This window comes from Micromys minutus (assembly GCF_963924665.1).
Source record: "Micromys minutus genome assembly, chromosome: 24".
NCBI lineage: Eukaryota > Metazoa > Chordata > Mammalia > Rodentia > Muridae > Micromys > Micromys minutus.
This window is the reverse complement of record NC_137959.1, coordinates 29,857,213-29,882,250: the sequence shown is the minus strand read 5'-3', so window position 1 is coordinate 29,882,250 and position 25,038 is coordinate 29,857,213. Positions and strand designations below refer to the sequence as shown.

The 25,038-nt window shown below is 43.8% G+C and overlaps 1 protein-coding gene across 2 annotated transcripts; it reads right to left on the bottom strand.

The window, feature by feature from the left end:
• On the bottom strand, positions 1 to 25,005 carry UTP4 (UTP4 small subunit processome component). 2 transcript variants are annotated; one of them, XM_080936966.1, is made up of 17 exons: positions 24,902 to 25,005; positions 24,069 to 24,229; positions 21,133 to 21,324; positions 20,001 to 20,085; positions 19,341 to 19,430; positions 16,067 to 16,278; positions 14,229 to 14,400; positions 14,026 to 14,117; positions 12,386 to 12,482; positions 11,257 to 11,321; positions 9,690 to 9,812; positions 8,520 to 8,676; positions 6,367 to 6,473; positions 4,909 to 5,004; positions 3,410 to 3,595; positions 518 to 628; positions 1 to 151 (listed from the first exon to the last, which is right to left on the bottom strand). In XM_080936966.1, exons 2-17 carry the CDS (start codon positions 24,225 to 24,227, stop codon positions 35 to 37), a joined length of 2,061 nt encoding a protein of 686 aa, XP_080793092.1. In that variant the 5' UTR covers positions 24,228 to 24,229; positions 24,902 to 25,005; the 3' UTR covers positions 1 to 34. The 2 variants fall into 2 exon arrangements, with proteins under 2 accessions (XP_080793092.1, XP_080793093.1); XM_080936967.1 differs by having other exon boundaries at positions 24,906 to 24,976.
• Positions 25,006 to 25,038: the final 33 nt, after the last annotated feature.

The window sequence follows — 25,038 nt, the reverse complement described above, 5'->3', positions numbered from 1 at the left end:
ACAGTTCAGCAAAGGACACAGACAGTGCCGGGTTTTAAGTTCCAAATTTCTTCTTTTTGATGGGTGGTGGGAGCTGAGCAATGATGTCATCCAGGGGTCGCTCTACTGCCACAAGTGTCCTTTCATCCAAAAGATCCATAAAGAGTAAGGGCTGTAGAGAGAGAGGACAGCAATGGGAATCATTCTCCACCAGCTCGGGTCAAGACTCACAGAAATTCCTGACACTTCCCTGCTCTCGGACTCAACATGGGTGGAAAGGGCTGGCGCTGTGGTGGAGTTGGCACAGACAGTCAAAGGACATTGTTTTATATATGGTGAAACAAGCACCACAACCATTGCTCACCACAAATTTCTCTCACACTGAACCACAGCTACAGACAACTTCAAGGTTGTTGTCTCCCCAAAGCAGGGTCTCTATATGCAAATGGAAGACACGCTCGTCTTCTAATTGTTAATTATTATGCTTTGCTTACATCACAGGGAAGAAACCAACCAGGGTACAGTAAGGAGTTTTTACCTTATATTTCTTAGACATTTTAAACCCATGGGTCGTGCGCCTCAGGAAGACATCTGATTCATTTTTCGGAGGAAGTGGATTATAGAGCACAGTTTTGTCATTTGGAAGTGGCTAAAAAGACAGGGATATTTATTTACTAAAGCAATATATACAAATACATATATATTTACTAAAAACACACACACACACAAAGCATACTCGCACATACACATCTAAGTACTCCAAGTACTCTGAACAATAGTCTTATCTCACCCCCACCCGTTTTTGCTTTTTTGGTCTTGAGACAGGTCTCACTATGTAGCCCTGGCCACCCTCCATGTGCCACGCTCTTGTTTAGTATTTAAGAGCAGTTCACTAAGTTTCCAGGCTGGCATAGCTTCGGTCTTAGTCCTTGAATTTGTGATGCTCCTGCCCCAGCCTCCTGTGGAACTAGTATTATAGGCCCGAACCACTAGGCCCCACAAGATAGACCATCATTTGAAATGTGTATTATCTAGCATCTGTAAGACCCTGGCTGATCCCTACAGCCACAGAAATAAAACAGCAAAAAGTTTCATTGGCTTCTACAGACCCAGTTACTGCCGCTGCTTTGTTTTGTTTTTGAAACAAGGTCTCACTGTAGTTCTCCCGCCTCTACCTCCTGAGTGCTAGAATGATAGGCAGACACCTTACACCACTGGTTCTCAACCTGTGAGTCTCTAGCCCTTCCTCTTTAGTCTTGATCGAATGGAAACATATATATATAAAGAAAATCTTAAAAATTTTAAATTATTATTTTCTGTATACTCTCTTAACCACTAAGCCATCACCTCAGGCACTCCCAAAAAACCTTTTTTGAGAGAGGTTCCCTAGCCCACCCAGGTTGAGCTCAAACTGACAATGGAGGTAGGAATGACTTTGAACTTCTGATGCTATCTCTGCTTCCAAAGCGTATTCTACTACACCTGGTTTACATGTCCTGGGAATCAAAACCAGAGTTTTATGTATGATATGCAAACATTCTACCAACTAAGCTGCATCCCTAGCCCTCAAAGAACTGTTTTAAAAACATGTGGGAATTGGAGAGATGGCTCAGTGGTTAAGAATGCTTACCACTCTTGCACAGGAACCAGGTTCAGCTCCTAGCACTCATATCAGGTGGCTCACAAGTGCCTGTAACTCTAGTTCCAGGAAATCTAATATCCTTTTTTCCACTCCATGGGGCACCCCACTTACACAGGGCATATAAACTCGTGCAGACAAACACACACCCATACACAGACACACACACAAACTATCTTAGGTATTGATATACCCATCTTAGGTATTGATATACCCTGGGTCAAGTAAAAATGCTTCAGGCAAAAGGGGTTATGATGGGCAGGATGAAGCAAGAAAGGGTTTCATACTCTATGGCAAGCTGTAGGCCAGTCTTGTCGGCAATGCTTTGTCAGAAGGAACAAATGGGCATGTGCAGGATCTCAGCCCACACAGGCACTGGGCTTTCCACACCTCCCCTCAAGCATATCTAATACACTGGCCAAGTGGCTAAGGTCTCCTCCAGGGAACTACCCCCACTGATGTCACTGACATGTCAAGAAATGGCCAAATAAATGATTCACTTCATCCCTGACTTCCTTGGGAACTAGCTCTACTCAGGACCAGGATATGAAGGACTTATCACCGTCACCAGGGTGAAAGCCTTTTGGGCTGAGTTACAGAGAGATGGCTGAGTGAGTAGGAGGGGCTCTTCCTGCTCCACTCTCCCACAGAAGGCACTTGCCAGCCAGCTCTGCTTCCCACATCCCAGGACACAAGGCCCACGAGATGCGATTTGGTGACACTTCCCGGTGCACACCTCCTTTAGAGCCATCTGCAGCTGTACCCACGCACGTCCCACCCCCATGTCCACAGACAGGCAGAACAGCTGGTGCTGTATAACCGAAACCCAAAGTGCGGCATAGCCATGGCTGTGGTCCACAGGCCTCCGAGTAACGAGAGCTCCTACCCAGAAAGACGCATGCATTCGGGAAAGAGCATCAGAAGAGCAGCTAAGGTGAGCGTTTGTGTCCCTAGCACAGTCAACAGCACCGGAACTTTCCCAGCTGGACTTTTCACAAGACACAAAGACCAACTTTTGAAATGTCCTCAGCTAAGGAGCAGGGTGGTCAAAACATTAGCAGGTGTCTTCTTAATGAAACTGCTTCCCTCAGTAATCCAAGAATGAAAATTAAAAGTGAGTCATTAGCTCAAATTATTCCCTCAAGAGGGTCACCTTCTGAATGCCAACCTAGTCATCTTTCTACTTAGGATTATGTGTTGAGAAGCCAGTTAGGAAAATAATCACAACAGTAAAAACTACTTCAGAAAGGCTAACCCCTTACCCTACAGTAAATGCAAATTAGGGAGATGCCCCTCCCATCAACACCAAGGTAGTTTGTACAGTTCCCCATCCTCCACGAACCATACTGGTAGTTTGTATTCTGAGACCCCCGTAACTAATCAATCATTACTTATACTTAAAAATTCGTAAGTAAAGGTGGAGTGTGGTAACTCACGTCACTTCACCAGCACTTAAGGAGCAGGGGCAGGACTGCTGTAGATTTAACGTGAGGCCAGTCAGGCTACACAGCAACATCATGTTTCAAAAAGCCTAAAGCAAAACAGGGCACTAGCAAGACAGCCCAGCAATTAAGAGCATGTGCTACTCTTGCAGAGGATCTGGGTTCTGTTCCCAACACTCATGTCAGGACGCTCGCTGGCAGCTGTAACTCATTCTCCAGGGGATTTGAATCATTCTTCTGGCTTCTTTGGGCAACACACACACACACACACACACACACACACACACACACACACACACACACACACACACACTTAAAAGAGCCCTAAGTAAGAAGTCTCCAAACTCACCAAGGACTTGTCAATGATGCAGAACATGTAGGCATCATGGAGGAGGATGTGCATTGGTCTCTTGGGATGAAAGCTGATGTGTGTGATGGGAGTATCCCTTTGAAGCCACAGCTGGTGAAATCCTTGCTTCTGGACAGAGCGGCTCCACTCTGTATACTGCTTGTCTGGGATGCTGAACTCAAATACCTGGAGAATACACAATCAAATAAGTGCAAATGTGTGCTCAGGACATGGAGGCTCCGGTCCCTTCTGGGTCTTATCCTTTCCTAACCACAAGTCGTAGTAAACACTAAGCACTGTATTCAGCCTTACATTTTATCACCACTTAAAAAATGTTTTTAAGGTTTCTTAGGAGTCTTTAATTGTGTATGTGTGTTTATGAGTGTGTGTGGGTGTGTGTGTGTGTGTGTCAGTTAAGAGCACTGACTGCTCTTCTAGTGGTCCTGACTTTAATTCCCAGCAACCACATGGTGGCTCACAACCATCTGTAATGGGATGAGATACCCTCTTCAAGTATGTCTCATGACAGCTACACTGTACTCATACATGTAAAATAAATAACATCTTTTTAAACTGTTTTTAAAAGGTAAATTATGGGGCTGAAGAGATGGCTCAGCAGTTAAGAGCACACTGACTGCTCTTCCAGAGGACCTGAGTTCAATTCCCAGCAACCATATGGTGGCTCACAACCATTAGTAATGAGATCTGATGCCCTCTTCTGGTGTGTCTGAAGACAGTGACAGTGTACCCATATACATTAAATTAAAAAGAAAAAAAAAAAAAAAAAAAAAAAAAAAGACTAAGGCACGTAAGGCAGCATCTTTCAATAGTCTAGGTAGAGGATGAAAATCCATGGAGGTGAGATAGTACTTGTGGATGTTGTGCGCACAGAAGAGAATAAAACTGTTTAGGAAGCATCATTTCCTAGTAGTCTAAACACCAATGTGTTCCCCAGACATGCTCAATCTTTCCTACAGCTCCACAGGTCTCATCTTCAGCTTACAGATGAGGATACACAAGCACCGATGAGTTAAAGTGTTCCACAGCCCAAGGATCTTAGAGATTGCCTCTCCATAACTTGGTATAAAAAAAAATGCTGTAGACTTAAGCTCCCACTCTGGCTGAGATTTAGACACCTCAATTTTAGTAATGCCTGACTTCCCCATGAATGTAAACCATCCATTTTTAGTTTATTTTCAAGATTTTATTACATCCATATCTAATTTAGTATCCAGGCCCATGTCATCTCTAGTTTAAATTAGCAGAATGCTTCCAAATTTTTCTATCACTGTGTGTCTAACTCTAGAACTACACCGAAAACCAACAGGTACTGCTGGATAATAATGGGCCCAGGCCACACAGGGAAGCTCCACTTACATAAAACGAACCTGCCCATGTATCCTCTAACATCTTCAAGGGCAAGTTCCTGCTAACTGTTCACCACATTGGCCTGCAGGTTAGTCAAGCAGAAGGGAATTGGGAAGCACTAGGATCCTTACCTGCTGGTCAGAATGAGCAATGACCAGGTTGTTGGTATTGGGGGCGATGGCCAGAGCAGTCACTGGGAAATTGTAAGCAGGCACTGTGCAGTGAAGCTGGGGAAAGACAAGGGAAACGGGAGATGAGCTAGGCACACAGTTTAATGTCAGCACTGCAGAGACAAAGGCAGTAGCTCTGAGTTCTGGCCAGCCAGGTCTATGCAGCATAATGGCATCTCACACACCCACCGCCATGCATACACCCCTCACACCTACCCCAAAAGAAAGCTAGACACCAGTTGATTATTATTATTGTTTTGCTTTCAGTACTTATGTATGCTACACAAGTACTCCACTATCGCACTAAACACTAAGGCCCTAAGTCAGTTGTTTGAAATACTGATCCTTGGAACTCACAAGCAGAACTCAAAAGTATTCTATGGAAGTTCTGGAATTTCAACAACAAAGAACTTTAATTTCACTTAAAATTTTCTTTTGTTGGGTGTGGTGACACACTTTTAATCTGCCTATTCTGGAAGGTAGTCAGCCAGGACTAGAGTTGAGTTCTAGGCCAGTGAAACCCTTTCTCAAACAAACAAACAAATCATGCTTAACTGTTTATAAAATGAAGCATTTCCAGAGAACTGAAGAACAGTTTTTTTCTGAGCAAACATGTCAATATGAATCACTCAAATATACCTCTGCACTGAGAACATATAGCTCTATTCTGGGTCTAAAAAACATTACTGCTAGGCAGTGGTGGCATAGGCCTTTAATTTCACCCCTTGGGAGGCAGAGGCAGGCAGATGGATCTCTGAGAGTTTGAGGCCAGCCTGGCCTACAGAGCGAGTTCCAGGACAACACAGAGAAACCCTGTCTAAAAATTATTGCCTATGGATAGACATTTGGATTCAACTACAAGACATGTGGGCACTACACAGAAACGTTCGTTTTGGCGATGCCAGGGACAGAATTGTGATATGATTCAGCGCATAGCTGGCATTACTGCTGCTCGTCAGTACCTATCAGAAGGACTCCCCAGCTATTCTTTCCCCTCTGGTTTGATCTTATTTAAAGCCACACTGAATATATGCGGCAAGCATGAGAGGAAGCCTGTTAGGATCTCCAACTCTGAATTTAAGTATCAGAACTTCCTCTCCTTCCTCCAGGCAGAGATACCTGGGTGGTTTTGTCTTTTTAATCATTGTGTTGTCTTCTGTGGTTCTAGAGAATGACCTTGAACACAAGGCAAGTACTCTACCACTGAACTCTATCACTAACCAGGAAATGGATTTATCACTTGCAAACCCCTAAAGAATTCTAAAACAGGAATCTAAAGGAAGAAAAATTCTTGCTTAAAAAAAAAAAAAAAAAGCCTCGTAAATTTCCAGGTCACTCCACTCCGATCTGCTTCAAATCTTAACACAATTACCAGCCTCCCATATGACTCAAATTGCTGCTCTGAAATCTGAGGCTTACCTTTAGATGATGCAGATCATATATGTAGACTCCAGCACTGGTACCTGATGCAGCTAACCAATTCCCATCTGGACTGACTGCCAAAAGACACATGGCCTCCACCGTCCCTGTGAGGGCAGAAGAAATGAGTTCTTTAGTTAAGCCAGCTCTGGAGATGATGGAGACACCAACAAGACCCACATGGCTATAAATCTCCAGGAGAACTTACTGGCGCTTTGCAAATTAGTTCTAAAGGTTAACCTTAAGAGGGCATCAGATCCCATTACAGATGGCTGTGAGCCACCATGTGGTTGCTGGGAATTGAACTCAGGACCTCTGGAAGAGCAGTCAGTGCCCTTAACCACTGAGCCATCTCTCCAGCCTAAGGTTAACCTTTTTATTTTTAATTAATTAATTTATTTTTAAATTTGAGGCACAAAATTTTGTGGCCCAAGACAGCCTTAAATTTAGGATCTATGTGCCTCAGCCTCCAAGTTTCAGGTTATCACGCCTTCTGCACTTTTAAAACTTAACTAGCTATTGCTTCGCGTGGTGGTGCAGCGTTTTAGCCCTAGGACTCGGGAAGCAGAGAGTAAGAGTTTGAGGCCATCCTGGTCTACATAGCATTTTTCAGGTCAGTTAGGTCTACAGCGTGAGATGTGACACAAACTAGTAAATACACACAAAACAAAGAAACACAAAAACTATTTACCTAGTTGCCACTCATGTGAAGAGAGGCCAGTGGCTCAGACCTGAGGAGGCACTGAAACCATACCTTAAGCTAATTATGCCAAACTACTTTAATTTCCCTACTCACTGTTTTAAAATTAGTTATGGACACAGCATGTCTAACAGACATGAAGCACATATTTAATTTATTGAATGCCCTCTGTCTGTTTAACACTACAGAGCACCTTTGTCAAAAAGTTTTGATTTAATTTGCAACATGAAGACATGAGATAGAAAGCAGACATCCATGTTATATGCTAAAATATGTGCTGCATCTAACACTCCCGAGAAACGAGAAAAGCTTTACAATCACAGACCAAGTGCGCTTGGTGGCACATGCGCCTTTAATCTGAGGCAGAGGCAGGTGGACCTCTGAGTTCCAGGCCAGCCTGGTATATAGAGGGAATGCCAGAACCAGAGCTACATAGAGGAACCCTGTCTTGAAAAACCAAAATGATGTAAGGGCAAGGCAGTCTGAGATTTATAGTTAAAAACACTATTGGTTTAGTTCATCTGACTCCCAAATGGTAGCTTTCTTCTGAAGCAGCTTTTTGCTTTTTATTTTTTGGGGTTGGGAGGAGGGAGCTGAGACAGGATCTCTCTGTGTAGCCCTAACTACCGTGAGTTCCATGCTGGCCTCGAGACTCATGGAGATTCATCTGCCCCCGCTTCCTGAGTGCTGGGACTAAAGGTGTTGACTCAACACCTGGCCCAAAGCAGCTCTCCGTGAGTTAATATTAAACATTGACAATCCAGGCTGATAAGAGTTTAAATGGTAACGAGACAGCTAAATGCCAGGGCTAGGGACAAGGGACAGATCATGGAATATATCCAACTACCAGCGTAAAGCGGATGTTAAGTCAACATTGCACCTCTCCATTGTTAATTCAGCAGCAGCTGGTGTAGTCACCCAGTGATGCAATCTGTGTTCTCACAGAACACAAAAAACAGTCACAAGCACAACAAATGACCCCAAATAAAGCTATGCACAAAAAATTTCATCTTATATAAACATCTCATAGACATACAACAAAGTTAGCGTGTCCACAAAGTCTCTACATACACATGCCGGAAACACCAAAGTACTGGGGGAGGGAGAAGGGTGGGGGTTAGGTTACTAGGCAAAGTACTGGGGGGTTATACTAGGCGCCACCACTGCAGATGCAGATGACTTTTACTTTCTAACTCTGCTAACAAAACTAAGGATGATGAAAGTTCTCTGGTCCCAAATAAGGAATCAAAAACCCAGTGAGAAAAGAGTAGGTGTGAGGAACATTTCAGATCTCATCCAGAGTCCTCATCTGCCAGTATCTCCTCCCACTTTAAACTGCAAAATGTGAGTGAGTTTATTGCAGAGAAGAGCACCAGCTACGATGCTGGGGCCTAAAGAGAAAAAGGGCCACACCCAAGGCGCCGAGAAGTCCCTGTCCAGTTAGAGTCCCCACCTGACTGAGGCTGGAAAGTATGCAGGTGCTTGAAGCTTCCTTCCGACAGATGAATAATATGCAGAGACCCTCGGTTAGATGCCACAAAGAGCTTTGTTGAATCTTCAGAAAACAAAATATGAAGGGCAGAGCGAAGGAATGCTGGTAATTTGGAAACCTTTGGATAAATCAACAGTGAAAAGCCAGTGAGAAAAAAGCAGCACACCAGAACCCAACCCAGTCAGGCTTAAGTTATATTAACCTTGGAACTTCTAAGCAAGAACCCACAAAAGGCCCGGAACATTGGCCTGCTCCCCATAGCCTATCTCTCCTCCTCTTCATTCAGATGGTAACGGGTCAATTTTCTACCTTGGATATAACAAACTATGGGAATAAAATGTCATTTTTGCCAGGAATGTTTCTCTATCTCTTTTTCATGTACCCCATAAATATATTAGCCCTGAATAATTTACACACTAACAGTAGGCTGTATTTATATATCTATACACACACATAGGTTAATAATAATAATAATAATAATAATAATAATAATAATAATAATAATAATAATAATAATAATAATAAAGGCTACCTATTTGGGAATTAAGAGAGTTTAAGGGCTCAGAGGGAGGTCTGAGAGGGAATGAAAGAAGGAAAGGAATATAATGCTATTTTAATTATAAATGTATAAAAATTAAATTAGAAGCTATATATATGCTAAGTAGATATATTTATATTTTATTATTGTATATTATATAAGTATATATATTAGCATTGTAGTGGCAATGTTGAGGATTAAACCTAGAACCTTCTTTAATATTTAAAATAAAACACTGTGTGTAGGCTAAAAAGTCGGTCCAGGTTAAAAGCACTGGCTGCTCTTCCAAAGGGCAGGGGTTGGAGTCCCAGCACCCAGTCTCAGGGGACCCCCCTCTTTTCTGCCTCTGCAAGCATCAGGCACATACATGGTGAAACATACTTGCATGCATGTAAAACATCAGTACACATAAGTAAACAAAACGTTTAAAAAATGTGCTGTGTCCGTGTATGTAGAGGGCAGAGGTTCAAGTTGTGAGAGTCCTTCTACTATGTAGGTCCTGTAGGTTCTATAACAGCTACTACCATCTAACGTTTCACTAAGGAATGTTCCCAATTCACTGCCACGTCAAACAAGACCTGCATGTCACTTACTCTTTGGAGGCTTATGTTATCTCGTTCGTATTTCAACCGGTAGAGAAAAAACCGAGACGTGGTAGAATAGGCTATCCAACTTCCACACGGAGAAACGCAGCTGCAGATAATGTTCTCAGGGCCCTGGCAAATGAAGAAAGCAAGGTGAGGGAGAAAACTGACTTTCTCCCAGACAAAATCTCATTGTGAATTAGACACCAATGCTGGGTTCAGAGGAGCACCATAAGGCTGCCAAACCTTAGCAAGGTTCCTATGACAGGATCTTCCAGCTCTTAGTGCTCTGAACATTTCCACTAGTGCCTACACAGTTCCGGAACTCGCTCTGTAGAGATCTCAAACTCAGAGATCGGCCTGCATCTGCCTCTTGAGTGCTGGGATTAGACATGTACCACCATCGCCAACTTTGCCTATATGTAGTCTTAAAACACTCATACACTGTGAGCACTAAATCTCAGACAGAACATTATCACTGGTGCAGCTTTGATGTCTAAATCCAACACGAGTCTGCAGGTAACGGTGAACTGTGTTAGGTCTCTGAGCACCTTAGAAAGCCTAAATGTGGGAAACAGCAGGAAGGCATTAGTGTGACAGCAGAGGACAAATGACTGGGAGTGCTCATTTCCTTTTCTGTCCCTGATGACCTGCTTTGAATAGGATCTGGTGGTGCACGCCTTAATCCCAGCATTCAGCAGCAAAGCAAGCAGTCTTTGAGTTCAAGGCCAACTTCCTGGTCTATGGGAGTTCCAGGACAGCTAGGACTACACAGAGAAACCCTGTCCTGAACCACTCCCCCCTCCAAAAACCTCTAAGAAAAAAAAACGAAAAATAGTCTAAGGGGAAGAAAAACGCAACGTCAAGTTTGTATGGAGGTACATATCTGTAATCCCAGCAGCAAGGAGACTGAGGTAGGGACTCTTTAAGACTAATCCTGGTGACATGGTAAACTCAACCTCTTGCCATGGCTAACTTCAGACTCAAGAGTGGCCCTTATCCCAGAGCCTCCTGAATGTTGAAATTTTCAGGCATAGGCCATAAATGACCAAAATCTTTAAAGTTTTCTGATGGAGACAGGATTTAATGCATCTTAGTCATTCTGAATTACCTACTAGCCAAAATGACCCTGAACTCCTAAACTTCCTGCCTTTGTGTCCTAAGTACTGGGATTATCACAAACAGCTAAAAGACATTTTTATAAAAGATGAAATGATTAAAGTAGTTTACATGGTACGTTACTAATGTAAAAAGGAAACACACATATATAAGAAAGCACAAGCTGCTCTGTTTTTCTGGGAGGACATATAAAGTTCTGTTGGAAGTGCTCATCTGAGTGGAACACGAAGATTCGGGCAGAGCATAAGAGTCACGTTATATTTGCACCATCTTAATTACTGAAAGTGTGCAAACTATGTTTATAGTACCAAAAGGAGAAAACCCATTCCTTAGCTCCCTTTATCAAGCCCTCAACTTCGGACTGATGCCACAATCTAGGCTACAGACCGAGTGGCAATCAGGTTCAGGATGGAACTGCTCTGGACCTTGGGGGGGGGGGGGTATGAACTGTCCTCACCTTTGTCTTGAGGTGCAGGAGATGGTCTGCATTTTTAGAAAGTGGAAGAGTATCTCCATTCTTGCCTAAAAAAAAAAAAACCCAGAAAATTCCCAGAGTTTTTTCTCATTAAAAAACAAAACAAACAAACAAACAAAGAAAAAACTGCATTTTTCCATTCTAAAGTCAACCCTCAGTAACATAGAATTTCTATCAGTGGGAAATCTGGCTTCTCCGTGTAAGCAGGCACAATCGGAAAGGCTATGTGAAGAGCAGCAAACGGCCCAGCGTCTGACATGACTGAAGCCACTCCACAGACATACAGGTAGGCAGAAGCAGATTTCAATACATTCTAAGGAAGAGAAGTCACATAGACTAGTTCCTCGCTCCAAAGCCAGGTGGCTCGTGTCCACGCAGGACTGCCTCTGCACATCCTTTTGTCTCCTCAGCTTTCAACAGCCGCCTTTTATATCTGATCCGACAGCCTGGGGCAAAGCCGGATGGCAAGGCTGCACCTTAACCATCTCCTCAAGCATCTTACAGAGGTTTCAGCTCTTTTGTGTTTATAAGATTTTGTGTATTTGTAGTTAACAGTCTCTGTGTGTGGGTATGCACTTGAAGGATAGAGGAGGCTGTCAGCCAGGTTCCCTCAAGCTGGGACTGTGAACCATCCATCCCGTGCAGGTGCTGTAAACGGAATCCTACAAAAGCAGTGCACATTCTTAACCTTAGCCATGTCCAGTAAGCTCAGGGTTGCTCTTGCCTTGGTCCTGAGCTTCAGATTCTTCTGTTTCCACTTCCAGGGAACTGCCACCATGCCTGACTTATTCTACAGGCAGAATTTCAACTGCAACTTGGATACTTTGTATTCTCTTTCCAGTTTGTTTACTTTCTTTTCTTGGCACAGGCCTTTGCCTCCCATGTGCTGGGATTAATGGCATGCACTATTATGGTTGGTTTCCAGTTTCCTTTTGTGTGGGTGTACTGGACGATACTGTGGTTCACACCCAGGGACCTGTGCTCCCGGCCAGCCCTTTACTTGTGGGGAAGATATAAGCCCTTCTAGTTATTTCTCACCCTTTTCTCTTTTCCATTAAAAAAAAAAAAAAAAAAAAAAAAGCAAAAATAAAAACCCCTTCTCCAAACATACCTGTTGCAGATGTGGATCCTAGTCTCCAAAGTTCCAAATGATGAGCAAACTGGAAAAGGAGAAGCTGCCTTCGTCTTGAACAGGAAATGAGACGCCGCTGCATCCAAGAATTGAAAAGTTGTAAGTGGGCCAACCTGGTGATCTACTGCTTTGTTTCTAGATTCAACGTTTTAGCAAATTGGCTTCTCTACTGCTGAAAGCCATTTATTTAGCTGGGTATCATGGATCAGTACTTGGGAGCCAGAGGCAGGAGGACCTCTGAGTTCAAAGCCTGCCTGATCTACTTATTCAGACACAGTCTCAAAACAAACGAGACAGCTATGCTCTGCAGTGTGGTGCAAGATTCAACACGTATAAAACAGGGCGAGCTTCTAACTTAGCCTTGTGGACTATATACAGAATAGAAGTAGCTCACTGGTAAAGATTAGTCAAGCAGAGAAGGCAAGGTGACAAGTTCCAGGGAGGAAAGGGCATGAGACCTCTCATTGTGTCTCGAGGTCAGATGCAAAGCACTGTGGAAAGACTTCAGAATGGAAAAGCTGAGAGGGACAGGACAGTCCAAGACCAACATGGGTTTCTACAAACACACCCAAAATTTAGGGCTCTGTGCTGAAGACAATAGCAAGCAAAGGTTTTTTTTTTTAAACACAGAGGAATGAACAAGGTGCTTTTAAAACAACCCATGGAGAACAGGGTAATATGACAGACATTAATAAAAAGGAGGCCATGCAGCTGGTCATGTGTGTACGCCTTTAATCCCAGCACTTAGGAGGCAGAAGCATGGAGATCTGAGTTCTAGACCACCTACAAGAGTTCCAGGACAGCTAGCACTACACAGAGAAACCCTGCCTCAAAACAAAACAAGCAAACAAAAAAGGCAATCATTAAGGAAGTCACTGAAAAGAATTCCATGAGAAAAGACGGTGATCCAAACTGGGATAATGAGGCACTCGGATAGTCAAGAGACACTGAGCTCCTGGTACCAAGTGGAGTTCCATGAGTTCAAGGCTAAGCTAGGCTAGTCTATGTAGCAAGAGCAAAGCCAGCCAGGGCTACATAATTAAACCATGTCTTTAAAGTAAAGAGAGTGGGGAGTGGAGGAATGAGGACTATGTTTGACGTTATCAAACTACAAACATGAAATACGTGGATATTTTAATATATTCTTTATTGTATGTATATGTGTGTTTGGCTTGCACGTATATCTGTGCATCACATTCATGCAGTGCCCAAGAGGTGAGAACAGAGAGTTAATTCTTGAATTGGGGGTACAGATAGTTACTAGCAGGAACCACTGGGCCATATTCCTGCTCCAAAATGTGTGTGCGTTAATTGCAAACATCACCCTGAGTTTCCTTTCTGAAGAAACACTCCTCAGCAACTGTGCTTTATGGGTTTTCGTTAGCTTGTTTTTAAGGGTGGGCAGGCTGTTTAGGTGGAGAATCAAGTTTGTAGCAGTCCTTTCAAGGTAGATGGTACCATCCCCACCCCATTACCACAGTAGTCATGTACAGGTACACATAGCAGATGCATTCAAGGAGGCTTGCCTCAGAAGACAATGAAGACAGTTTTAGGAAGTGTGAGCTGCGTGCAGGCTTACTGGATAGAGGGAGATGCTGAGGGTGCGAGGGAATACTCACGTGGGGGAAAGTGATCTTTCGGAGAGCAGCATCATAATTCTTTACCTCCACTTTCTCCATGAGAGGCCGAATGACTAGGTGAGTGTCGGTGCCTGAAGCAAAAAGGCAGCAGAGAAGGAACATACAATGAGAGATGTCTACCATGAAGAGAAAAGAGCCAGAGCTAGGCAGAGTCCAGAGCAGCTGGCTGGGGGAGGCCCTACCTCCTGATATCAGAGCTGTTGGGCTGTGGGCCACGGTGCGCACATCGTGAGTGTGGTGCTGGAATGGCTTCGTCCGCACCCACTGCTTCTCACTGCTGTTGGAAGTCACAGGCACCAGCTGGAAATGGAATACTGTGCCCTCGGCTGTGCCCACCACAAAACTGTCTTCTTGCTGAAAAATTAAATCATGAGGGGACAGGCGTCAAAAAAACACTCCAGATGGGAAAATATTCCCTCAGGTCTTCTATCTAGGCAGCTCAGGAGAAAAAACAAACGAGCAAACAAAAAACCCAACAAAGACAAAAACCTCCTGCCCCGAATTAGAAGGGAGGTTCCCAGGAGCGGTTCCAGCAGAGGAGCAAGCTCATGCATAGGTAGCAGTGCGCCCCCTGCTGACAACGTTAAAATTAGTATGGCCAACTGTTATGCAGCCAGTTAAATGCTACACATTTAATGACAAACCAAAATATCACCCATAAAAATCTATTGGACCAAAAAAGTTCCCATTTCCCAGAGACATTGGAGCTGGACATAAAGCATTACTCACTACCTGCAATGATGCTGGTGTGAACGTACCTTTAAATTGTACTCTAAGCTGGTTTAGGTGGGAGATTTTTATTTTGCTCTAAGATTGTAAGAACTGCAGGGCTCGTTCCGAGGGTAAGGATTCTACTGCTCTGTCAGAGGACCTGGGTTCAGTTCCCAGCACTCACATAACGCAGCTTACAACTCCAAATGGATTGAAGCCTCTGACTTCTACATGCCTGTACCCACACATAACCAAATATTTAAGGACCTGGGTTCAATTCTCACCAAATGATAGCTTACAGCTGTTTGCAATTGCAGTTCCAAGGGATTCAACACAGGCAAGACACTCATGCATATTAAAAAGTGGGGGTGCCAGAGAGATGGCTCAGCGGCGACAGGAGAGCACTGGCTGCTCCTTCCAAGAGGACGGGGTTCAATTCCTAGCAACATGTGGCAGCTCACAACTGTCTGTAACTTCAATTCCAGAGGATTTGACACCCTCAGACCGACAGTCGGACACGCAGGCAAAACACCAATGTACATAAAATTAAAAATTACATAAAAGTTTTTAAAAATTTATTTTGCTCGAGACAGGATTTCTCTCTGCCTGCTATAAATCTTGAAAGATGAACAAAACTTCCACTTCCAAATAAGGCACTTGGTACTTTTATTTCCTGAGAGGTAGCATCTCCTTAAATGAAATCTACTTATTCCGGCCGTGTTTACTCTTTCCTTCTTGGTACAAGTGTCATTGCTGCTGAGCCATCTTGTCAGCTTAGCAAACCATCTTTATGAAGTTCAACATTTCTATTAGAAAACACAGCATGGATTTCTGTGATGTCATTGTTTACACGGTCTAGAAGGATTTAAATTTCTCTGCTGCTTGTCACGTAATGTTTAAAAAAAAATAGCACATACGATTGGTACATTAGGTGCGCAATACAGGCGCTTCCCTGACTACCTGTTTGCCCAAATACACTCTATGTCACTCAATGTAGAGATCACCTGACGGATGATGTCTCAGAATGTGATCCTGCCATTAGGTGACATGTTACTATATATAAACTACACTTAATATGAGAAGAGATATGTTAAAAAAAAAAGCTTTAAATTAACAAAAAGAAAATGTGTTAGTTGTGGGAAAAAAAAAGAATCCTTCTAAGTCACATAGCAATGTATGGGAAAAGAGAGACCCTAAGACTGACTTGGAAGATGGGCTAAGTCACAAAAGCCTGTAATCCTAGCCGCTCAGAAGGCTGAGACAGGAGGACCATAAGTTCAGGGACAACCTGGGCTGGGACCGTACTCACATCAGCTACTGCAATAGACTGCACGTCAGCATTTGCGATGAGATGGCTCTTAACCAGTGTCCCGGTGACAGAGTCCCATAGCTGCACCTTTCCGACGGAGTCCACGCTTATGACGGTGCCGTCGGACAAGAAGGCAACACCCCACACGATGCACCTGGACTTAGTCACTCCCAGGTGTTGCCTATCTAAAACCATTTTACGAATTATGCTCCCTGAAAAATAAGAAAGGCACACTTGTTTAGTTTTTCAAAACAGCATGGGCAAGCATAGCATGGAGTTAAATGCCTGAACACACTGGACAGTAAAACTCCAACATGGGACCCTGAAGAGGAAGGAGAGAGGGAGGGAGGGAGGGAGAAAGAGCAGAAGAACCAGGGTCCCTTCTGGGGCAGCGGAATGGAAGGACTCCTGTTTACTTAACAGCTGGCACACTGCACCCCCTGGGCTTTCCCCACACTCTGTGTAGTAGGAAAGGGAGAAAAGAAAAGTCTCAAAGTGACAACCAGAATGCAGGTTAGCCTTAAGGAAAGCCAAGAAGCCTTGACTTATATTATATACTTGACACCCTCAGGAGCTGGGAACTTCAGAGACTAGAATGGTGAGGAGCCTCCAAGGAGGGACTGGTTGAAAGTTAATCTAGGGGCTGCTGGACCTTGAAGTACCAATTTCCCGAGTTAGTGGCCAGATAGTAACTAAACTCTATCTTAACACAAGAATTTCTTACACAAAAGGCTTTGGGAACTGAGGCTGGAACAGGGGTGTCTGGAAGGAAAACAGAGTCAACTGAATGCTGAGAACACCACATTTCCTCTCCTCAGAGCACTGAGGACTCACAGGACAGAGAATGGGGGAGTCTGAGTGCAGCTCAGTAGTGGAACATGTAATGCTCAGGGTTGGACTGATCCCCAATTAAAAAAAACAAAAAACCAACAAACAAAAAAAACCCAAAACACCGAACTGATTGACTTCTTGAAGCCAAATGATACAAGAAGAAAAAGTTCCTAGACAGGACACCCAGATACCTCTGCAGTGAAGGTCATGCTCGGGAGTCTCACTGAGGTGACAGGAGCAAGCAGCACACATGAAGAAAGGTACCTCTAATGACAAAAGCCGAGCCGACTAACAGAAACAACAAGTAAATCAACAGGACAGAAAGGACGCGGAACACTTGCCAGATAGCCTCACTGTCACATTGTCACTGACAGCCTCAGAGTAGGGGGCTAGAGACCGTGCAGTTGTTCAGTGCTTGCTGTTCCTGCAAGAGGACTGGAGTTTGGTCCCGGCAGGTTCCTTCATGAGCATACACAATCAAAACCAAACTACAACTCTTAAAAAAAGAAAGATCAGCCTCAGAGGCCGAAGGCTTAGTCCCAGAACACAGCTTAGCAAAGGCTGAAGGCTTAGTCCCAGAACACAGCTTAGCAAAGGCCCAGGTTCAATGTCCAGCAGCTGAAAACAGGAAAGACCTTTGGAGGTGGCCAAGTGAAAACTCCACTACAAAGATTAAGCTCTGAAAACAACAACTTTAACTCAGCAAGCAGTGAAGTCAGAAAAGATGAAAACATAAGAGCACGGGGAAAGTAAGAAGACCCAGTACTGAAGTAACAAAAGACCAGAAAGGGAAGAAACTCATCTACAGAGCACAACTGATAGACACCAGAGAAAAACCAACCAACCAAAACCAAACCCACAACATATTCAGACATCAGAAAGTATGATGATTTCAGGGCCAAACAGGGCTGGACCCAGAGGGCTCACCCACTGCATACAGGGTTGGGTTTCCAAAAGAGAAACAAAGAAATCATACACATAGGAAAAGGAAAGGGCAAAAGGCACATGGCTCAAGGGGCCTAGAAACCAAACAGAAGCTTCTGTATGCACAAGGGGTCAACAATTAGAATGGCATTAGACTTCCTAACAGGGAACACAGAAGAACGCAGAAGCAGAAGGGACCCGGTAAGACTGAAACACCAGTCTTCCAACCCCACACTTGTGCAGCATGACCCAAGCGGCTAAGCAAGACCAGAAGTCAAAACAGAAAGACTTATTTTTAAAAACATAGCAATGGCAGAAAAAACAAACAAAACCACCAAAATATTCAGATGTATTTTGTATCAACTTATACAACTGAAAGATCTCAAGGGCCAAGAAGCAGAAACTTGAGGAGAGGAAGAATATTAAACAGGAAGTAGACAGGAAGAAAATCAACTTCCTTCGTGAGCAGTGCACACGTGGCTATGATGGAAATACCTGACTACTGACTGGAACCCAGTTACAGATGAGCACACGGGAAGGACCGGGAGACGGTGCACTTGGACACTTACGGTACAGAGGGAAGACTCGGCGTCTAAGTCAATAATGCATGAACAGCGGAGATAAACCCCAAAAGAATCAGCTAAGAGTTGCAGTGGCTTACTTTGGGGAGTGGGAGAAGAGACGGGGGCATTTCTACTTTTTGTAAAATGCCTCAAGGAAGTCTTTGGTTATAGGCATGTGTAATAAGGACAAACACAAGTCAGGCACTGAAGGAAAAAGAAAAAAGACACATTCGACCCGTGTTGTCTCTGTATCTTCCATGCACAAATATTTGAAACTAACAAGTTAAAGGTAAGCTCACACTGAAAAGGCCTAGTAGCCCAATTTTCCAGACCAAGGGGAAAAAAAAGTCATTGCTTTAGAGAAAAAAAGCTAATGTTATAGAGCTGCCAGCCCCCCACCGAAGAGTGGAGATTTCCTAAAAGGTATCGATGGAAATCAAACACAGCAACAGGATGAGCAGTTATGAGGGCTTACTATGCAAGTAAGAAAAAGAAAAGATGAGAGAGAGGGTCCGGATTTCAGGCCACGTGTAAAACCTGGGCATGGTCCCTGGATGCCTGTAACCCCAGGGGACTGGATACAGGAGGATCGTCAGGACTAGTTTTTTGCCAGGTTATATTAAAAACAAAAAGCAAACTCTAGCTCCAGGTTCATCGAAATGAGAAGGAGCATGGAGAGTAAGTAATAAAGGAGAACGTCTCACATGCCCTCTGCTCAGCACTTACAAAGGCACATACACACATACAACACAGAAATGCACAGAGACACACAGACATACACACAAAAAAACAAACGTAGAAAACAAGGGGTGAGATTAGAGATGGACACATAGGGAGACTAGTGAGGAGTGAGGCCATCAGGTCATTGAAAGAGACAAAAGTCAAGATTTAGAAACTGAGAAATGTAAACCCCACAAAACCCACACCCCACACATAATAAGTAGAGAGACAGTCACCTGATTTGACATCAAACACGCTAATGTAGTCTATGGAGCCAGCTGCAGCATGGGTTCCAGCAGGGTGCCAGCTGAGACTCAGGACCCGACCTTAGAAGTGACAAAAGAGTGACATCTAAATGAACATACAACAAGACCTAACTGACCTCTCCTTCCACAGTTACCTACAGGGCCGGCACAGATCAGCCACCATGGTTGGTAAGCTGTCCTGGGACCCAAAATAAAGTATCTGACAACTCGCTTTAATGATGTATAAACAGTTGAGGAAAATGTGTAAATATATTTTCTTTTGAGGATGATGTGGTGGTAACCTAAGAAAAGTTCGGTGTATACAGACACCGACTCCTTTCAGATTAAAGAGACATACTTGCATGAATGCTAAATATACGTACAGTCATGCACCAATACTGACATTACAAACTGGACATAGGAGGGCACCCTCATAGCATCGCACTGCCCGGTGACATCAGCCACCTTGGTTTGAGGCGGCCTGAGTGATGATGCTCGCATGATGAGATAGTTCAGCATCACGTTTCTCAGAACAGACCCTTGCCATTAACCAGCTATAAGAAAGCACTTCCTATGTCCTATCCCTTTAGTGGCACAAAAACATAATTTCTTGTTGAAGCTGTTCACTGCTGGACCCAAAACAAGCCTTACTTTTTTGCCGATCAAAATTTCTTGAGAACTGGATTTTGTCTGGGGTGACTTCAAATAGTTTCACAGAGCCATCTTCACAACCAACCTGTTTAGAGACAGGTAGAAAACAGGCTAAATGAGCCTTTTGCGGGACTAGATATCCCCACACTCAAGCATGCATTGTTTCTTCTCTAAAAGCTGTCACTTACCTAAAATCAAAACAAACCAAAACAGCTTGTGAGAAGGGGAGGTACCTATCGTCAAGAAACTCCTGTCCTGATCCACTTCCTAGTCTAGTCAGAAAGCAGGCCCGGAGTTCTAATCAGTGGTTGAGTATCTGCATATGGCACAGACTAGAAGTAGGGCTTTATACACACCAGAGACCCATGGCCCAGACAAAAGTCCTTTAAACCCAGATGGGAATGTCTAGGGCACACACAAGTTAGTATGAGTGAAAGAAAAAACTAAAATCTCAGGACAGAAAGATGACTCTGGGAAAAGGCATGGGCTGCCATGCCTGGCAATTTGAGCTTGATCCCAAAGACCCACATGGTGGCCAGAGAGAACCAACTCATACATGTCCTCTGACCATTACAACTATTCCTGTGGCATACATGCCCCAAAGCCCCATACACAAATAACAAACGTAATTTTACACACATGGCTATATATGTGAACATAGTGAATTTATAGACGGATTGAACATCCCAGATTTCTGAGACAAAAATTACTATTAAAAGAACAAAAACAAACCAGTCTTTTAGTTCCAAAGAAGTTTAGGAAATGCTGAAATGACTTAACCCTAACATTTCCCAAATGAAGTAACAGCATACAGGCAAAGTGACTGTGTAGTGCCCATGGAGGCTAGAAGAGGGTGTCAGGTTCCTTGGCACTGCAGTTAGACTGTGGAGAGCTGCCATGTGGGTTCCAGGAATCAAACCCAGATCCACTGGAAGGGCAGGAATGCTTTTAACTGCTGGGCCATCTCTCCAGCCCACCTCCAGGATTTTTTAAGCTTCAGTGCGAAATCCAACCTCATGCTTTATGATTCCTGGTTCCCACAGTTCCTATGTTACATAACACAAACACGGGTAAAGAAGTTTGAGTGGCTAAAGACTAGTCTATTTTGAATTACCAATAGTTGCTTACTGACCAACAGTTGAGAGCCACTGGGGCTGGCGGTCATACTCCAAATCGGTCCTCCAAAGGCATCCAAAGTGTACTTAATGTTTAGTGCTTGTAGGTCATACTCAAGAATTTCCCCATTCAGCCCCGCACTAAAGAGCCGCTGTCCTTCTGCCCAACACAGGGCTTCAGTGCCCCGAGACTCATGACCTGGAAAAAACTACAGAAGCACCACCGTCATTTCTCAACTTGCCACGAGTTCAAAACCATAAAGCATCATAAAACACCATACCTGCCCCACTTGCTACGAATTCTTCAGCCATCAGCACCTGAAAAGTATTTCCTCACAAATAACTAGTAGTTTGTCACTGTCAAACATTTGTGTCTGTCCATGAGACGTGTTTATCTCTTTCAGCTTCAAGTATTAGTTACTTAAAATTACATAAGTTATACATTTCTCTCTCTTTTAAACGAGGACTAATTCAGCAGAAGCTCTTGAAAATTAGGATATTCTTAAGATTGACTCAGCCAAGTGTGGTAGCTTATATAGCTCTAATCCCAGTACTCAGGAAGCAGAGGCAGGACACCTGAAGCCAGGGTGGGCCAGGGTGAGTTCCCATGCATAAGAAAATTGGCTTAGTATCCAGTTGGAATATGAAATATCTAAATTTTTTTTGTTGTTTTTTTGAGACAGTTTTTGTGTCCAAACGAGTAATAGCTCTGGCTGCCCTGTAACTTGTTCTGGTCTCAAACTCAGCAAGATCTACCTACTTCTACCTCCCAAGTGCTGGGATTAAAGGTGGGGGCCACCATCTCCTGATTTGAATTATCCAATTTTCTAAAAACTATTATAAAGCTGGAGGTCTCCATGTTCATAGCTAAGAACTAAGGGAACCTGGAACATTAGCACACAGGTCGTTCCTTCAAGGAAAGGGACGCATAACCTGTTATCCTCCCAGAAGGCTGGGAGATCACGAGCCTGGTGACTTTTGTGCTATCCGAGTGGCTAGACTTTTCAGCACCCGATCCTCTCATACTCTTAAGCTTGTTTCCCCAGTCCACCTACAGAACCTATCTTCATGAACTTTACAGAGAGTTCCAGTGTAGCCATGTCTGCTCTGTATTTAGCTTACTTTGTTCCTCAAGATTTATGTATGCTTTGGTAAACTTGGGATCAAGTCATCGCCAGAATACATTTTCACCAAATTGTGCCTTGCTTAATTAAATATGCCAAAAATAAACCACCCGGGGCTGCTTTGCTTTTCACACAAATATTTTCTAGTATGTTTTACAACTGCCCACAGGATTCCAACACAGTAATATGTTTTAGGTGTCTGTAGCTTAGGAATAAGGCTACACAATGGTAGGTTTTGTAAGCCAACTCACTAGCCATCAACTACCAATACATTCCTCAGGAAGGTCAGAGGGCAACTGGCAGGAGTTGGTCTCTTCTTCCACCATGTGGGCTACAGAGATCAAACTCGGGTCTTCAGGCTTGGAAGCAAGGACCTTTACTCACTGAGCCATCTTACTAGGCCAGAGGCTAGTAATTTAATAGGAATAAATAGGAAATAGTAATTTAATACAAATAGGAAAGTATACTTGAGGAAAACAGAAGATGAGACTGAATTATTTAGCTGTTACAATAGGAAGAAGGGTAAAGAAGAAATAGAGAATTATTTTCCAAACATTAACTTACAGTGGCTTTGTGCTAGACAGCACCAGTACAGTCACAAACATTGTTGATGTAGTTCCCCATCTTACACAACTTGAAGTTTAGCAGTAAAAAGAGGCATTAAGCAAAAATACACATTATGCAGATATAGTAGTTATCAACAACAAACGGAAAAGCCACACTATGCAACAGGTGTACACCCAGGCATGTCTGTCATGTTTCTAGCAGTGACTACTTTGTTGTGGGCAAGGACTTGCAACTCTTCTATGAACATTAATTAGTTCTTCACTAAGCCAACACTATACAGGATTCCTAAAACTGTCTGTTAAGAGTACTTCTCCCAGCTTTATTATACAGGGAGAAACTGTTTACAGACCTTTCTCCACCAATGTAAAAGCTCTGGCATTTGTCTCAATACCAGTACGTGACACTCATTCTTAGAAACATTTACAGAAGGCCTAACTCTCAGGCCTCAGACTGCTGGGCACTGCATACTCATCCACCCATCGTTTCTCTTTTAAATTGAGTTGCATATTGCGCCTGAAGAAAATTAGTAACCAGAGTTCTTAAGGAGAGAGTCTTTGGAGTTGGACAGATAACTCAACAGTTAAGGGTATTTGTTGTCCTTGTGAAGGGTTCCCAGCACCTAGTGGTCGTTCATAACCACTTCTAAATCCAGTTCGAGGGGATCTAATGCCCTCTCCTGAACACCATGAGCATTAGGCACACCTGAAGTGTACATACATGCATTTAGGCAAAATACTGGTAAACACAAAACAAATCTTTATGCGTACCGAAAAGACATTTCATGTAATTAAAAATCTCCTTGACTCCCAAACAGACAACTAAGCCTATATGGAGACAGATGAGCTTGGGAGTCAGCTTGCTGCCACGTTAGGAAAACTTTCTGATGTTACAATGTTTCCATTGTCAGTGGAAGGCATACTAAGACCATCAGCAAGGCATGTCATTTTACCAGAATCAGAATGATCTCAACATCTTTTTTTTTTTTTCTTGTAGTGGTCAAAAGATCCAGCAAACTTCAGTCCTCAAATGACATATAGTGACACAGAATTCCTAGGCATCATCTTTCTAAACAGCTTTAGATACATCAAACCCCTGGGCTGCTTTCACCAAACAAGGGATCTCAGATATGCTACAGAAGTTTTAAGTAATTCCACAGCAGGAAGAGCCACCTGATCTACCTGAAGATAGGACACGTAAGTTGTAGAATTAAGTTAAGAAAATTAACATCAGGAATACCATACTCAAGCTCCCCAAAGACTTACTTTCTCCTGAAAATAGTTTGCAGATAAATTATAAATTTCCACCGTGCCATCTGTTCGTGAAACAGCCAATCTGTTTGACTGGTTATTGTAAGCCACACATCGGATGCCTGATGGAACGTAATTGAAGAAACGTACTCGATGGACCTTAAATTCACCCATTCCTGGGGGGGACAAAAAGGGTCATTGTTAAATATTAACCGGACTATGCATCTAATTTATCATCATCATTGTTGGATGGGAGGTTCCATGATCCCTCACTTAAGTCTATTTCTAATAATGCTGTTGTACCCCAGCAAGACTCCAGTCAGTCTCCAGAAACTCAATAGGGAAGCTTCAGCAACTTAATCCCCACAAAAGCCAACTCCATTCCTCCATCTTTCTAACTTCTTTGAGGAAGAGTTTGAAAATCGGCATTTTACCAATAACTCCTCCAACATTACTGAGTTTGCAAATCACAGACCCACTCTAAGACTGTGACAAGGGGCTGAAGGGGGAGGGGAAACCCAGAGCACGAGTGGGCAGCGACAGAACTTGGTGGTCTCTCCCAGCCTGCCTGATCTAGCAACTACCTGACACACACTTACTGGGAGTACTGGGAATAGAACTTGTCCGCCCCTTACTCGTCTACCCTCAAAGGCGCCACAAGCAGAGCGGGCACGTTCTGAAGAGCGCGAGGTGTCCGCCAGCCCTGCTCTCCCAGGTCCACAGAGTAGCTTCCACTCGGCCTCAGAACCGAGCATCTAACAAGATTCGCGGGCCCCCGACCTCGGGTGAACAGCACCCTTTCCGAACTCACTGTTTCAGAAGCCCCCGGGGACTCTCCCCGAACTCACCTACCGCCTGGCACTCGCTAGACCGGACCTCGCCTCTCTCCGCCCCGGCCCCACGTGCGCGCGTGCGCACTCTACAGCTCCGTCCCGGAAGTACTAGGCGGCGTGAGGCCGGAAGTGCGCAGGCAATGCTCGCGGCG

What these genes read in the sequence shown, in the direction of transcription:
- UTP4 (XM_080936966.1), bottom strand. Translation starts at nt 24,227, where the DNA reads ATGGGTGAATTTAAGGTCCATCGAGTACGTTTCTTCAATTACGTTCCA. An exon ending in TCCTGCACCTCAAGACAAAG is followed by an intron (nt 9,813 to 11,256) that starts GTGAGGACAGTT and finishes TTCATTTGCCAG; the next exon opens with GGCCCTGAGAACATTATCTG. An exon ending in TTGCTCATTCTGACCAGCAG is followed by an intron (nt 3,596 to 4,908) that starts GTAAGGATCCTA and finishes TGTATTCTCCAG; the next exon opens with GTATTTGAGTTCAGCATCCC.